Raw genomic sequence first — 16,759 nt, 5'->3', positions numbered from 1 at the left:
GCGGCAAACCTTTGGAATGGATTGACATCCCTTTAGCTGAACCATAAGGCAGGTTTTACAGCCGCAAGCCAATCCCAACCTCACAGACCCCACCCCTTTATTCTTAGGCCGCTGCTTCCTTGCGGGAGTGACGGGTTCTTCTGCCTTTGAGGGTTCAATTTCCTTTGATGGACATTCACACCGATGAATCAGAGCGCCGAGAAGTCGAGAGGGTGTTGAAAAGCGTGACTTAGGACCAATAGCTTAGCAGCAGGACCTAGCGCCATCCAATCACTTCTCCTGGCGCCGCCAATCACCCGGGACTCCGCCCCCGCTCATGACGTGTGTAGGGTGGGTAGCAACAGTTGCCCCGGTGAGGGAAACGGAGGCGCCATAGCCACGGTAGTCGTGGCGACCAAGCAACCCGGCAACGCGAGTCAACAACAACAACCGCCCGGCCGACCCCCACCCCCACCCCCCCCTGCCCGGCCCGGGGACCCCGGCACGTTCCGTCCCCCTCCCAACATCGCCTCCGAGACCTCTGGAAAGCCCTTCTGCGGACACAAGTAGGAAGAAGCCGAGGTAACCCGGGCGGCCCTGGGGTGGCGGGCCCGGCCAGGGAGGGCGGCGGGGCCCGGGCGGCGGGTGTCGCTGTAATCATAGTCCGGGGGGAAGGGGCGGGCGGTCAAAATGGCGGCGGCGACTGTCGGGGCCGTGGGGGAGGGGGCCGGGGCCCGGCTGGGGCGACACCACCCGCCCCTGGGGTCCGGGGCCCAGCCCCCGCGAGGGGCGGGCGCTAGCAGGCCGGCGGCGAGTGGAGGTCGGTTGGACGGGGCGGGGGGCTTTTATATGTTGGGAGGTGCGGAGAGGCGGGCCTGGGGAGGCTGGGCCAATGGGAGCGAGGGAGGGGCGAGGCGGGGCGGAGGTGAATGGGCGGGGCCAGGTCGTAAGGTGTGGGCGGGGCCGGCGGGTGCCGGTGGCGGGGGAACCGGGTGGGGCAGTTGCCGCCAGGGCCTTACAGCCTCCCAAAGGGATGGAAAGCCACCTGTGCTGCGTCGCTTTAGAACCCACCCCACCCCAGTCATTCCCAGTACTCCGTGTCTGCCACATCTGAGGCCTCAGTTTTCCATTCTGTAAAGTGGGGAGAATCATTGCCATCGTCCCTTTTCTACATTTCAGCGATTTCTGACTCCTTTCAGGAATTTCTAGGCCTCATCTTTGAACTTTTACTGCTATGTGCTATTTTTGAATATGGTTTGATAGAACTGTTAGCTAATCTTGATTTCCACACTGCCGTCTGTTCCTAAATCTCCCTTATTCTCGGAGAGAAAGCAAAGGAAAACAAAGTTTCATGGAGAAACTGTGGGCTAGGAATATGGCTTCAGCCGGAAGGATTGGTTTGCAGAAGTCGAAGCCCATGGCAGGGGAGGAGTGATCTGGGGTGACTGAGGTAGTCGAACAGAAACTTGATTGCTTCTCTGTGCACTGCTCTCTTAGACCTCGTATCGTCCCTGGCCAGAGGACTTGTTTCTGGAGATGGGACGATTTCTAACCTTCTTGCCCATCAAGGTCTGCCTTTCTGGGAATGGGAAGCAAATGGCGCCTGGAGAAGTTTCTTAGATTTCTTAAGCTGCTTCTCTTGGCCAGACACATGTTTTTGTGTCAATCAAGTTGGTGTCAGCTGGGTCACATGTCACTGAGGAGGTACCAGCCTCCAGAGCCACGTGGGCAGGAGCGGCACATCAAGATTAGAGGAAAGGGGAAGTGTTCCATGTTGGTTACAGGAGAATCTGAGCGACTGCTTTGGAGGGCAACAGGATCTACCTGCTTGGGGAAGGATTTATTTTTTTCAGATAGCCAGCTGGGCCAAGTCCACTTTGCTTGTTCTCTGTCTTGCTTTGGAGCTCGGCATCAGCAGAGCTGAGTGGCGGTGTGCAAACTGTAGCCCTTTTCTTTTAAAGTCAATCAACTTCGAGGAAAAGGATCTCAGGCTCTCCTAAGGCTTTCCGTCAAGAATTTGAGACAAGGGGGGCGCCTGGGTGGCTCAGTCGGTTAAGCATCCGACTTCAGCTCAGGTCACGATCTCACGGTCCGTGAGTTCGAGCCCCGCGTCAGGCTCTGCGCTGATGGCTCGGAGCCTGGAGCCTGCTTCCGATTCTGTGTCTCCCTCTCTCTCTGCCCCTTCCCCGTTCATGCTCTGTCTCTCTCTGTCCCAAAAATAAATAAACGTTAAAAAAAAAAAATTTAAAAAAAAAAAATAAAAAAAAAAGAATTTGAGACAAGGGGGGAGGGGTGGGGTGGGGTCTCACTTCTCGGGGACTTTTTCTAGACCCGTTCCTCTTTGAGAGGTGACAGGACCCCTTGAAAGTTCAGAAAGGCAGAGATTAATTTTCCGAGCCAGACTGGAAATACCAAGTCGCCAGAAAGGTCATCACCACCTGTTGGAAAGGCAAACTTTGGGCAGAAGGCGATGTTAGCAGTTATCTAGGCTTGTTAACTGCCCCCTCCCCCCCCCATAACTTTTACATTTGAAGGGCCCAAGCCCAGAGGGGTCTTGTGACTAGGGTTGAGGGCACTGGTTTAGTTTGCTTGTGGAAGCAATCGGCTGCTTTCTCGCAATCAACTGTCGCTGTGTGCCCTTCGATGAGTTACTGTACTTCTCTAACCTCAGTTTCCTTTTGTCCAAGCGAGGGACAGTGGCCATTGGTAATACTCTTAATCTCATATTCCTGTGTTATGGACCCGATAAAAGAATCCATGTTGAACATCAAATACATAGTAATTGCTCAAACTGTGTTAGCGGCTACCCTTATTATCATGATTGTCCTTTCCTGCTCAGCCCTCCGAATTACACCGCTTGTATTTATTTTTATCATTTTGAATTGGGTGAGAGCCTAGTGGCTTTAAAGGTTGACTCACTTGTTGGGCTGTGTGGGCAGATGACAGAGATGACAGAGATCCCGGGAAGCTGGATACCAGGACTCTAGTTTCTAGTGGGAAAGTGTTATTCCCCTCGCTCCTGAATAGTCCTTCTCCCGCTTCAGGAGAGCAGCCAAACAGAAAAAATTCTCCTGGGCCTGGGCCCAGACTCAGCCCCAAGGCTTCCAGGAGGCAGCTGGGTGAGCCAGAGATGTGGGTGTCGTGGGAATGGTGTCCCTGGAGCTGAAGTCCTTGCCCTCCCCTCCCCATACACGTCTCAACATCTCGGGGATGGGCCAGGCAGACTTCCCCGGGGATGCAGCCTGCAGATAGCAACGGCACACTGCATGCTCTTCTTGGGCTGGGCAGCCCGTTCTGGACCAGGGGGCATTGCCCAGCCCTGCTGCACAAGCCTGCTGCTGGCAGGCAGAGGCAGGAGGCAGTAACTCTTTCACAAGGTCTCGTCCATTGGTAGATTCACAGTGACCTTTGACACCCATTAACAGTGTGTTCCTGGCATGTGGACACTCATTTGACAGTAAAAGTTGAGTCCCTACTACGTGCCCGTCAGTGTTCTGGACCCGGAGGTCAGTGATGGGCAAGGCGGGCCAGGTCTCGGCCCTGGGAGAGCTTGCGTTTCTGGTCATGGAAGGAAGAGGAACTATGGATAAGAAAATGGGGGTGGGGGGCGCCTGGGTGGCTCAGCCGGCTAAGCGGCTGACTCTTAACTTTGGCTCAGGTCATGATCTCACGGTTCGTGAGTTCGGGCCCCCGCATTGGGCTCTGTGCTCACAGAGCAGAGTCTGCTTCGTATCCTCTGTCTCCCCCTTTCTGCCCTTCCCCTGCTCTCGCGCTCTCTCTCTCTCTCTCTCTCAAAAATAAAATAAATGTTTAAAAAAAGAAAAAAGAAGCAAATAAGGAAATAGAGGTCCAGGAAGAAAATAAAACAGGAGTCTGTGCTTCAGAGTACTTGGGGTGGGAGGCACACTTGAGACCCAAGAAGGTGACATATAAGCTGAGACCTGAACGATATGAGGCAGCCAGCAGTGGAGAATGGGAGTAGAGGTGAGGAGAGGATGTCAGTCAGGTGGAAGAGTTGGTGCAAAGGTCCTGAGGCAGGAGGAGGCATGGAACATTCTCGGAGCAAGAGCCAGTTTGACTAGAACATTCAAAGTGAGAAGGAGAGACTTGAGGGGCTAGATGCCTCAAGGCCCCAGAGGTCTTGGGACGGGCTCTGGATTTTATTTAATTTCTGTGATAGGAGCCTTGGAACCTCCTGAATACAAGAGTGACAAGATAGGATTTGTGTTTTCAAAGGATCTTAAAGACTATAGAGGCGAGACTGGAGCTAGGAGCCAGTAATGAGAGTGTTGTGGGGGTCTGACAACTGAGATTGGCTGATGAAAGTGGAGAGAAGTGTCCAGCCTTAGGATCTGTTTTGGAGGAATTACAGAGAAGTCTTAAAAACTAACTGGCTATAGAGGATCAAGGAAACGCACATCATGATATTTAAATTCCCTGTTCCCCTGCAAGTTCCCCATTGAAGCCATTCTACGGATGAGGAAAGTGAGCTTTCTTTCCATTTCCTTCGGAGGGCCTTGTCCAAGATATAAACCATCTGGTTGTGGAATCTGGCATCCAGAACAGAGGTCGGCAAACTTTGACTGCCGCCTGGTTTTGTGTGGCCTGTGAACAAAGAATGATTTTTACACTTTTCAGAGATTGGGGGTGAAAAATCAAAAAGGAGAATATTGTGTGGCATGAATAAAATGTCCTGACGTGATAGGATATGAAATTCAAATTTCAGAGTCTATAAATAAAGTTTTATTAGCACATAGCTGCGTTCATTTGTTTACATATTATCTATGGCTGCTTTCACTGCAAGGGCAGAGTTGAGTAGTTGCAATAGAGGCTGCCTGCCCACAGATTGATTGATTCAATGATTGATGCAAACATTCTCCAAAAACAGATACTGACTTTGAAAGATAGATACAGCCATTGGTGACTTTCTTGGCAGTCTCATTGCCAAGGAACAGGTTTGCTGAGTGATTCCCTTGTTCTGTGTGCCCTGCTCTGTAAAGAACGGGGTCTCATGCCGTATAAATATTCGTGACTTATTTCTCTCTAGGGAGCACCTTGCAGAACAGTGCTTAACCTACTCATCCACGAATGGAAAGAAAAGGGCTTCCTGGTCACACAATTGTGGGAAACTTGGGATCCTGTATGGCCCTTCCTGGAGACTGATGGCAATGACAGTTGCCAATAGAGAAGTTGGTTTAACTGTTTCACTAATCTCCCTTTCTTTAAAAAAAAAAAAATTAATGTTTATTTATTTTTAAGAGAGACAGAGAGAGAGAGAGACAGACTCCGAGTGGGGGAGGGGCAGAGAGCGGGAGACACAGAATCCGAAGCAGGCTCTAGGCTCTAAGCTGTCAGCACAGAGCCTGATGCGGGGCTCCAACTCACACTGAGATCGTGACCTGAGCCGAAGTCAGACACTCCACAGGCTGAGCCACCCAGGCGCCCCTCCCCTCCTCCTTTTCAATTTCGCTGTTCAGCCTTCATTGTCCCTTCCTTCCCCTGCCCCTGAGTGGAAGGAATGAGGCCTTCGGGCTTTGCACCTCAAGGAGGAGAAAGCACCTGCAAGTGTGGAGCTTTTAAAGTTCTTTCCTTGTGGGAGGTACCCCAGGAGCAAGCCGTGCTGGGGCTCAGAAAAGCCCAGGCCAGGGTTTCTCACAGACGTCCCCCAGAGCCACCTGCCTCGAATCATCTGGTGGAGAGTTAGCTCAAACAGCAGACTCTGGGGCCATCCCAGACTCTGGGCAGTGGGGCCCAGGAGCCTGCATTTAACTAGCTCCGTAGGTGATGCTGATGAACAAACACCAGGGTTGGAGTCCCCCTGGGCACCTCTTTCTAAGACCTCTTTCCCCTTCCCCCTCCATCTCTACGTGGCACAGATACTTGTTCAGTGAGAAGGAGAATAGTGGTTTCCACCTCTCAGGGCTTACTGGGTGCTGGGCTTGTCTCGTCGGACCTTTACACCAGCCCTATGCATCGGTGTCCTCCTCATCCCCAGGTACAGATGGGGAAACTGAGGCCCAGCGGAAGGTCAGGAATGTGTTCGTGAATTAAGAGACCAGTCAGGGTTCGTGTCGAGGTGGCTCTGACCCCAAACAGACGGACACGGATCAGCAGCCGTGACTCGAGCCCCTGAGCTCGGCCAGAGTTTGGACCTGATGGTGTGAGGAGCCCCCATAAGGCAGCCCCTCTGATGCTGGCACGAAGACTTTGGGAGGGCAGGGGCTGCAGGATGATGACATCTTCTTGCGCGTGGCAGGTGTTTAATCTCTGTGCGTGGGGCTCAGGTATCCCCATCTGGAAAACAGGGAACACGCTATGTACTGATTGAGAGAAGTAAGTGAGCCCTGCGCCTGGCTCCCGGGGTGGGGCTAGCAGTTAAGAGCACACATCTGGAGCTCAGAGAGACCTGGGTTCAAATCCTCTTCTTACCAGTTGCTGGTCACCCTTGGCGTGGTTTTGCTCATCTGTAAAATGGCCATGGTGGCTCCTCCGTCATGGAGCTGCTGTGCAGAGGTGATCGCAGCCAGGGCTCCTGGGGCTTCTGGTCAACCAAGAGTTGTCCCCACCCCCCCCACCCCCCCCCCACCCCCTGCGTCCTTCCCCTTGCAAATCCCACTCCTCGTCACCAGTGGCTGGAGGGCTGCCTGTTGGCGCTCGATGGCACACAGGTGCTCAAGGGTTAGCGCAAGAGAGCCTCTGGTTCAGCGGCCAGCGGGGCCTGGAGTGCCCACGGGTGTCACAGGCGACCACGGGCGGGGCTGTCAAACTCAAATACTTCCCTGGGCTGGCAGGGGCCGCGAAGATACGGGGGCTGGAGCTTCTGTTAACCACCCCAGTGTTTGTTCCGCTGTCCTCAGATGTTCAGGGACTGGGGATGGCACCCGTTAGTGTGGGCGGCGGCGGCCACAGGGGGAAACCGTTTGCCTATCTTCTGGGCTTGGTGAGAGGGAGGTGGGGCTTGCGGGGGTGGGGCTTAGCACTGGGAGGGGCGCGGTCAGCTAGAAGGGACTGGGCTCATCAGGAGGGGCGGGTGCCTAGCCCAGTACCTGGGAGCGGGACCCACGACCCCTCAGCAGCCAGAAAGGCTGCCTCTGCCTGGTTGGGCCGGCCCCGTTCTGAGGTCAGCGGTGACTGCTGAGCCTGCCCTGTGGCCGGGGCCTGCTCCCAGCCCGGTGCCCCTAGACTCGGAAGGGCACTCTTCCTGTGATGAGCTCACATCTGCTATGGTAACCCATTACGGTCCATTCAAGGGCCTGAAAGCCTCTGTGGCCACAAGCTGCTCTAAGAGCTTTTTGGACTCAAAAACACTCTTCCCTTGTCTGGCACCCCACTGGGAATGATACCCAGCCAAGAATCCAAGCCCAAATAGCAGGCATGTAGGGAACTGGGGCAGGCTGGCTGCGAGACAGCTTTCCCCACGACCTTACCTTCCAACAATTAGCCAGCTACTCAGGTGCTCAGAGTGCCCAGGACTCAGCCTCAGCCTGCTGTGTGGCCTGGGGCAAGCTCCTTAACCTCTCTGAGCCTCAGCTCCTCATCCGGCAGGAGCAAACCCAAACCCAGGCTTGGTTGTTGCAAAGTTTAAAATGAAATAATGGGGAGAAAGCACTCAGCACATTGCCCAGTCTGCAGGAGCCCTCAGGAGAAGTGTACTATTTGTCTCTGGGTGAGGGCCCAAGACCCCACCCTCCCTCACCCTCCTTTGACACAGGGGTCCCCCAGGCAGCCGAGGCTGGGAAGGAAGAAGGCAGAAGCCCTGGACAGGGGTGAGTGGAAGAAGCGTGGGCCAGCCCCAGTCCATAACCAGTTCCCCTGCAGTGATGGGTTGGTTGTCTCTGGCCACCAGCCTCAGGATTTAATTAAGTTAGCGATGAACCTAACCGTGTCTCTAGGGAGCCAGGAGCTGCCCCTGGTTTCCTCCGCCTGTAGATTAATTCTTGTTTTTCCTTCTTTTTTTTTTTTTTTTTTTTTTGTTCCCCCCCCTCCCCTTCTTCCCAAGGAAGAAAAAAAAAAAAAAGCCTTATTTATTATCATTTCCCCCACTGTTGGCATGGCAACACCAGCGTACGTTACTGAGCTCCAGGCAGCCCCACAACCATCCCAGCCACCACAGGCCCAGCCCCAGCCACCACCGCCGCCAGCAGCGGCGCCCCAGCCCCCCCCAGCCGCCTGCCGCCGCGGCTACCCCCCAGCCCCAATATGTCACTGAGTTGCAGAGCCCCCAGCCCCAGGCACAGCCACCAGGCAGCCAGAAGCAGTATGTGACGGAGCTCCCGGCCACCCCCACGCCCTCGCAGCCGGCTGGCGCCCCCACCCCGACCCCGGCGTCCCAGCAGTACATCGTGGTCACCGTCTCTGGTAAGTGGACATGTCCTCGGAGCCGGGGGTGCTCTGAGAACGACTCGGACAGGACTTTGGGGAGCCCTGCGTCCTGGATGGAGGGGGGCACAGGGATGCCCTCCCTCTGTCACTGTGCCTGTCAACAGCACGGCAGCTTTCAAACTTGCTGGGGTCCCCGGCGGGGGACGTGGTGGGGGGCATTTCTGGGGAAGGAGGGGTCAGGCCAAGCAACGAGGCTTCTGTGCGCCTGAACTCCTTTCCACCAGGGCGGCCCTTAGGGCTGTTTCTGTCTCTGTCCCCAAGTAAACTGCCACTTGAGGAAAGGCCTGGGCGGGGGACTTAAAGTTTGCAAACGTCTGTTGGAGACGGAGGGCGAACGGCCTGCCCTCATTTCATGCGAGGCATTCGTGGGGGCACTTTGGGGAGGTCAGCCGGGAGGCCTCCCCAGAGGTGCACCCTTTTTGTTTCTGGCAGGACCCAGGGGCCGAGGGAGGCTGTTGGTTGGGCAGTTTCTTGATCTCATGGCCAAGGACCCCTGTTTCTCACTGCAGTCTCCCCTGTGGCTCTAGAGAAAGTGGCCGGGAAGCTTGAGTCGTGGTGTCTGTGATTCCTGCCTGGACCATCTTTCCCACGTCCTAGAGATGGGCCCAGCAGGAGGGACTGGGAGCAGAGGGTCAGGACAGGGAGTCACGCCCCTGAGGAGGCAGAGCTCAGACCAGGACTGGGCATCTTCAGTGGTTTCCAGTGTGCACCGAGGGGTGGGGTGGGGGTAGGACAGGGGGAGAATGCCTTGAAGCCCCTCAATCCTTCCAGAATGGAAAGGGAAGGAGGGGGAATCGCAAAGCCATCCTGGGAGGCTGTGGAAGGGGCAGGTCAAGGCCGGGTTTAGGAAGCTAGGACAATATAGAGTGATAATGTGGCAACTGACATGGCCCCAGGGGACCAGAGCGGATGTAGCCGGAGCCCCGAGCAGCATCCTTTAGGCTCCTGGCAGTGTCGGGGTCTCCAGAGAGGGGTGGGGGTGGGGGCAAGCAGGGGCTCAAAGTGGTGACTCTTTACCACAGGGACTGGCCGGACTGGCCTGGAGGGATGTCATGTGAGAGCCATGCTGAGAGCACCAGCCATGGACATGGCCAGGGTCCCCAGGTCGCAGATCTCCAGCAGGTTCCCAGCACTGCCCAGTTATCCTGCTGGGTTTTCTCACCAGTATACCCCACCTCCCAACTCTGCGAGAAGCCGACCCTCACCTCCATCATCTCATCTCACTCCTCCCTCCTGATCCCTGACCCTGCTGCCTAACTCACTGGGGACTGGGGACAGGCGCCATCACTTATCAAGAAGGACCCCATCTCCCCTGAGCTGGCCTCACGGCTCTCAGGGTGGGTCTGTGCCCACCAGCTCTGAAAATCCCAGGCCAGCCCCTCCAGGGCCTCGTGGCTCAGTCCCTCTCTTGCACATCTTTCCCACCAGCCTGCAAAAGTGAAACAGCTCCCATTTTAACCAGAAACCCCAGTTCCTGCACCCCTCCAGCTGCTGCCCACGGCTTCACTTCCTTTTAAGTTCAAATTCCTTGAAGGGTTCCCCCTCCCTTCCTTAACTCGTTTTCTCTCCTCTGCTGGCCTGTGCTTTTCCCCCACCCCCCGCCCAGGGCCCCAGTTGGGAGTCGCCCACAGCTCCACCTTGTCTGTCTGCTGGTCTGCTTCCTTGGTCCCTGGGAGCCACCTGACACACTGGTCCCCTTCCTCCCAGAAGCACCCTCCTGCCCTGGTCTCTGCCCACTTCCTGCCTCCCTTCTCAGCCCCCTTTGCTGTTTTCCTCCTCCAGTCCCTTCAGGGTGGCCTTGTCCAGTGTGTCCACTTTCACTCCCACCTCGGTGCTAACAGCACTCCCTGGGCCGTGGCCTTGAACCCCAGCCACCTGTGACCCATCCATTCAGGGTTGAACAGGCCTCCCAAGCCAGCATGGCCAGATGGAACTCTGGATGTTTTCCCCTCATCCAGTCCGCCCTCTCCTGAGACTTCCTCGTCCTAATAAATACCACACCCGGGCCCAGGCCAGCCTGGATTCCCGTCCTACCCATCCCTGAGCAAGACCTCTTGGCCCCACCTCCTAAATGCTGCCAGCACCCACCATCTCTCCCACCTCCACGGCCCCCACCCTGATCCAGCCCCTGCCCTCACCCACCACCGTCCACCCCCACAGCGCCCAAGAGGGAGCCTGATGGCAACTATTGATTAATCGCATCACAACCCAGTTCAACCCAGATGATTTGGAGGCAGGTGGCCCTGGGAACCCTCTCTGAGAAACCCTGACCTTGGCTTTCTCACCTGAGGAGAGCCGGCCCCCTGTGGCCTCTCCCACAAGGAAAGGGCTTTCAAAGCTCCGCCCTTCCTACATCCCCTGCCGACAATTGCCTAGCGTTCTAACTCTAGCTGGGACATCTGCCAGCCTCCCAGCCCCACCTGGTCCCACCTGCCCCCTCCCACATCTGCTCCAGCCCTACTGGCCTTCCTGCGGCTCTAAAAACCCACAAGGCTCAGTCTGACCTCCAGGTCTTTGCGCTCTCGGCGCCTTCTGCCTGGAGCGCTGCTCATCCCAAACCTTCCCATGGCTTGTCCTCTCTGTTCTGGTGTCTGCTCAGATGCCACCTCCCTGACGCCCACACCTCCCCACCCTCCACGGCTCGCTCCGTCTCCTGACTTTGCTTTATTTTTCTTCTTAACACTCATCGTCACCTGAAGTGATGACGCCCATCCCCTTATCCCTGAGGGCGGGGCTCTGTCCCCTGGGTCTTTGTGGAATGATTGGTGAGCACCCGCGTGAGTGCCAGCCTGACCCATCACAGCCTTCACGTTCGGTCAGCCCTGGGCAGCCGAGAGCAGGCGGGAGGCCTCGCCTGTCACTGCTGGAGGACTTCGCTCAGCATACAGGGCATCTGATTGGCCCTGGACTTCCTGGGTGCTGGTTTTTGCTGCTTTGGGGGTCCAGGGCCCTCAGGGCAAGGGTTTGGAAAGGGCACATGGCTCCAGGCCCTAGGGCACCCCCAACTCCTGGCATGTTCCTCTCTCCCCGCCCCCAGCCTCTCCTGTGCTCCCTGATGCATGCCCAGGGAGCAAGCCCCTGGTGCTTAGAGGTCAGGCCTTTGCTCCCACTCCCCTGGTCCCCCATTATACCGTGGGGGCACTCTATGCTGGTGGGCTGCAGTGAATGGGCCGCGGGGGTGACACTAGGGATTCCTTCTTTGGTCTGTCTTTCACGGTGGTGCTGGGGGCTTTCTGTTCCTCGCTGCTCCCTGTTCCGGTGGCGGGGAGCCCGTCCCCCAGAGGGTTACTGGGTGATGCTTCCTTCGTCTGTTCTGAGGAAGAGGAGGTTGGCTGTACCTTGTCATTCCACTTGCTGCTCCATTGGCCCCTCCCCCATCCCTCGCAGTGATTTCCCAGGGTTCCTCCGTGACCCTCTCCTGGGTTAGTGTCTCTTTTCATCTAAGGGTGGCCTCTGGGTCACGTGAGCCCATCCCAGGCGCGGCGGCGGGGGTAGGGGAGGTAACTGACACCAGTCAAGGCTGCGGCAAGGTGCCAGGGGCTCCTTCAGAGCCAGAGCAATCTGAGCTGACCAGGGACCCAGGGGGACGCAGGGAGGAGGCGGGGGGGGGGGGGCGGCGCGGGCCAGATCCAACCTGGAGCCCAGGCTGGAAGCCCAACTGAGAGCAACACCACACGCCAGACTTTATGGGCTCTGCCCGAAGGTGTCTTTGGAGGTGATGGGAAGGAAACTCGTTTCCCTGCTCAGGACCAGCCCTCTAGAGCCATAAGTGCCTGTCCTCACAGGCTGCCAGCCTCTTGCCCGAAACTCGAGGTGGAAGAAGGGCACTGCGGGCCCTGGCTGCCGTGGCAGGAAGGTGAAACTGAGCCGGCCTGCAGGAGACAGGGCTGGGCTGAAGGAGGGTCTGCGGCCAGCCTGTCTTCCCTGCTTAGCTCACACTTGGAGTCCTTGGGAGTCCGGGAAGACTTGTGTCCGAAAGAGAGCTTTACAGACGGGAAAGCCAAGGTCAGGGCAGACGAGGGACCCAGGACCCACAGGCCGCTCCAAGAGCGCCTGACGGAAGTCATTTCAGGATCAAAGGATCGGGAGGGAGAGAGCCAGACTGCCCCGTCTGTCGTCCATGAGGACGACAGCTTGTCATCAAGCCTCTGGGGCTTCCCTCAGTCTTCCCCCCTCATAGCTCGTGGTCCTGGAGATGTGAGTCGGTCTCAATGGGGAAGTTGCAGGGCCCGGGGAGGAAGTGATGCTCATCAGATTGAGGGACAGGAAACCAGCTGCCACTTCCTGACTATAGACTTGAGGCTGCAGGGCCCTCCCTGGTCTCATGCACATGCCCAGAATGGAGAAAGCAGACAGACAGATGCAGAGGCCCCAACACACACACACACACACACACACACACACACACACACACACACGAAGCCCCTCATCCAAATATTAGACTCTGGAATCTCACCTGCTTACTTCATGGTGCAGCCTGGCACCCCCTCCTGGCCTGGCAGATCCGGGGCTCCCAGCCTTGAGGACCATCCCAGACTGTTTCCTGGGGCTTCCCCATCCCCTGGTCTCAGCAGGTCCCCAGGCCTCCCAGCTGCTGAGGGTCCCGCTGAAGGTCCCACTGAAGGCGTTTTCATCGGAGGCCCCGGGCCTAGGAGGTAGCTGGGGCCAGCCCTCCGCTCAGTGGCCCACCATGAACTAGGCAAAACCTGTCAGAGGCCTCTTCGGTTGGGTGCCATTCCTTGGGCTGGGCCTGGCTCCCCGTGTCCCACGGACGGCCAGGTGTGCCAGGCCCCTCACGTGACTCAGGGCTTTCTCAGGTTTCTCCCGGGGGCCCATCTCAGTGATGGCTGCCTCCCTCACTGCTCAGGGAAGCCTAAGTGGACACGAGGGAGGACTCTAGCCGGATCTAGGGATTGGTATCTCCTGGAACTGGCTGCAGAGGCAGCTGGCCAAGCAGGCCTGAGGTTGTCCCAATGTGTGTCCCACGTGTGGCCAATGAGAGGCCTCCCCCAACAACCACCTCCCGCATCTGGCCACCACTCCCCCTCCCCCCAATGCATAACGCGTTCCTGAGCTCTGCTCCAGACTTGGTCCCTGAGGTTCTCGCTGCTCCCTGGCACTGCCCTTCTGCCCTGGCCAGGCTCTTCTCCCAAGCCTGTGTCCCCACATAGCCACGGCCCGGTTCCCGATGCTCTGGTCCTTCTGGGGTTCCTGTTGACCGCCCCCCCTCACTGTTTACCACGGCCCTTGGGGTGTCAGCCCAAGCATGACCCGAGACTCTGGATTCTACGCACAATGTGAGGTTTATGTGGGCACAGATCTGGGCCAGCATCCTGTCTTGCCACTTCCCATCTGGGTGACCTTAAGCAGGTCACTTCCTCTTTCCCTGTCGCTTGCCTTATCTAACAACAAGGGTGATAAAAGTTCTTTCTGTCTCCAGCTACCCGGGAAGACCGTAGCGCAACACTTGGGGCACTAGAAGCACTATAGGTACCCCTCCTCCTTGCCCACCACCCTCCAGTCCTGCCAGGGACCCCCCGGGGAGGTGGCACTGGCAGCTTAGCTCCTGGTAGCACTTTGGAGGAAGGCAGGCACATATGCGCCCCACCACCCTACCCTGGCTTCTGGAACTGCTGGGACCAAGCCAGGCCACAGGGAGGGGGCAGGATGGATGGTATCCTGACTGGGGCGGGGGGCTCCCAGCCAGCATCCCTCAAGGACAGTTGCCCCCCGTGCCCCTCCCCTTCTCAGCTCCCTTGTTAATCACTCAGCGAGCTGTGCATGAAACTCAACCTGCGCCTGCCCGATAGCATCTCTGGGTACCAGCCTCCCTCCTGACTTCATAGCAAGGCCCCGGCCCAGAGAAGGCCCTGCTTGGGCCGTGTCTGCTGGGAGGAGAGTGTTTATTCTAAGAGGGCAGCCGGGAGCTCTGCATCCACCGGGAGGGATTAGCTCCCCAAGGTTGTGGGTAGAAAGCTGCCCACGCACCCTGCTGTTCCCAAAGAGGTGGGCAAGGAGTGAGGACCGTGGGGCAGGTTCCCCTGGATGGACGGGGGCAGGGGCAGGGGCAGGGCGGGGACAGGTGGGCACCATGTTCTACGACTGCCTCTTCTCGGCTGCCTGTCAGCGTGAGTACCTGCCTGCCCACCTCCAAGCCCCCCCCCCCCCGCTGCCCCCGCCCCACCGAGGACAGGGAGGCTGGGACAGTGGAGGGGGGGTGGTGCTTGGCCACAGGCTGGCAAGGCCTTCTGAGCTCACTCCTGACCGTCTCCCATTCCTCGGAAGCCAAGAGTCCTCTTGAGGAAGGTGGCCCCAGCACCTTGGTCCTTCCAGGGCTGCTGAGACCCTGGGGAAGGGGGTCAGTCACTGGCTGTCCACAAGTCCTGTCTGTTGGGGAAAGGGATCCAGCCCTCTGGGCCTGAGCATCACGGCTCCTCAGTCACCCCTCCTGGTCTAGCGTTGGGACGAGGAGGGGTGGGGTGGGGTGGGGCTGCTTCTGCATGTCAAGGGCCACAGGTCCTTAAGGCTTATCCCAATGTGCACTGTCAGGGCCTGCCAGGAGACAGGCAGGATCTTGGAGAGACCCCGCTCTGTCAGAGGATCAGCTTCAGGCCACTTCGTCCCCTCCTGATGGGCTCAGGCTCAGGCTCAGGGTTGACAGGGACAGCAGGCGGAGCTGACCCAGTGACCCTTCCTCACAGAAGGCGCCATGCGGGCCAGTGAGACTGTATCAGAAGCCAGCCCGGGCTCCACGGCCAGCCAGACCGGAGTCCCCACTCAGGTGGTTCAGCAGGTGCAGGGCACCCAGCAGGTAGGACGTACTCCCCTCCCCCCCCAGGGGGCAGGGCGGGAGGGCACACGAGAGGGGCATTGGTGACGGTGGCCACAGGTACTTGGCCTCCCCTCCCACCCTGCTGCCAGAGCCATCTGCTCACCTGTTCTTAGCAAGATGTTCGCTTCAGCCACCACCCCCACCCCGCCCTGGGGAAGCCCGCATGGCTCAGGTCCTTACTCCCTGCCCCTACAGCGTCTGCTGGTCCAGACAAGCGTGCAGGCCAAGCCGGGCCACGTGTCTCCCCTCCAGCTCACCAACATCTCAGTGCCCCAGCAGGTAAGGCTGCCACACCAGGCCCGGCCTCCCCCTGGGTTGCAGAGCCAGTTCCTGGTGGCCTGCTCGGATGTGCCTTCACCAGCATCAAGGACCTAGGCCCCATCCAGGGGGATGACCGCCGCCTCCGGCCAGTGAGACGGTGGCAGTCAGGGCCCGTTGGGGAAGGAGTTGCTGCAGAGGACATCTTAATAGACAGCCGAGGAGTAGCAGTAAGGAAGGTGGCTTTCAGGCCCGGCCCCGATATCTCAAAGCACAGAACCCAATGCCAGTTAGGAGCCAAGAGCCCGTAGCCAGCACGGGGACCGTGAGTACATGGTGGCCTGTCCCCCAGAAGGCTGCCGGCGGTGTGATGGGGCTCCGCCCAGAACGGGCGGGCTTCAAGGGTGAGAGCATATTGCGCATGGCCTGTGGAGCCGGGCTCCCTAGACGTCAACCCTGGCTCGGCCACTTACCGGTTCCAGGGCCTCAGGCGAGCGCTTTCGCCGTCCCAAGCCTCGCTGTCACCCTGTGTGCGGTGGGGGTGGTAACAGTGCTGCCCGGGGGCCGTCGGGGCAGTTTTGTGAGCTGACGGGTGAGCACCACCAGGACATCGCCTGGTGTGGCGCAGATGCTCGCGGGAACCGGACGGGCTGTTGTGAGTGAACTGTGGTCCTTTTTCCTCCTGGTTCTAGGCTCTCCCCACGCAGCGTCTGGTGGTGCAGAGCACGGCCCCAGGCGGCAAGGGTGGCCAGGTTTCCCTGACAGTGCATGGCACCCAGCAGGTGCACTCGCCCCCTGAGGTAGGTGGTGGCCCCATCAGTTGCCCTCTCTGTACCTCTCTCCCCGGGTTGGGCATGTACCCCCAGAGTATACTTGGAGGGGTCCCTGCGCCCCCAAGCCCGCTCGCTCCTCCAAAGTCCTTATTGAGCCCGGGTCGGGTGGCTTGGCAGCCTGACTCGTGGCCCTGCCAGCTCTGAGCTGCTTCCCACCCCAGGCTGAGATGGGCCTCGCAGCTCCACATCAGGACCCCGCGTCCCAGGAAGCAAAGCGGGTCCCCCTGCGCCCCTCAGGGCTGGTAGAGGCTCTTCCCCAGACTACAGGGTGGATTCTGGGGACCCCCCTAAGCACTAATGAGTGTGTTGGAGGCAGGCAGACCACGGGTGGCTGGGAGCATAGGTGGCAGCATCAGGAGCTTGGGGTCAGACCCCCAGCTCAGCCATTTCTCCTGGGGGACTCTGGCCAGGCCCCTGGAGCCTCCTGAGCCCAGTGTTTTCTGTGTAAAACAGCTAATAATACCAAGTGCCGTCA

At 58.3% G+C, this 16,759-nt stretch overlaps 1 protein-coding gene across 1 annotated transcript in view; it reads left to right on the top strand.

Annotated features, from left to right (window-relative positions):
- The first annotated feature begins 330 nt into the window (after positions 1-330).
- Positions 331-16,759, top strand: part of RFX1 (regulatory factor X1) — a 32,205-nt gene continuing 15,776 nt past the window's right edge. The window contains 6 exon segments of the mRNA XM_047097090.1: positions 331-561; positions 7,983-8,134; positions 8,136-8,337; positions 15,063-15,172; positions 15,389-15,472; positions 16,144-16,251. Of these exon segments, the coding sequence (XP_046953046.1) occupies positions 8,030-8,134; positions 8,136-8,337; positions 15,063-15,172; positions 15,389-15,472; positions 16,144-16,251 (609 nt within the window). The 5' untranslated portion in view covers positions 331-561; positions 7,983-8,029.

The sequence above is a fragment of the Lynx rufus genome, unplaced genomic scaffold (genome assembly GCF_022079265.1).
Source record: "Lynx rufus isolate CCGP_SWC_20201006 ecotype Redwood Valley unplaced genomic scaffold, mLynRuf1.p SCAF_4, whole genome shotgun sequence".
In the NCBI taxonomy this organism is placed as follows: Eukaryota; Metazoa; Chordata; class Mammalia; order Carnivora; family Felidae; genus Lynx; species Lynx rufus.
The sequence above is the reverse complement of the archived record's forward strand: the minus strand, read 5'-3'. Positions and strand labels throughout refer to the sequence as shown.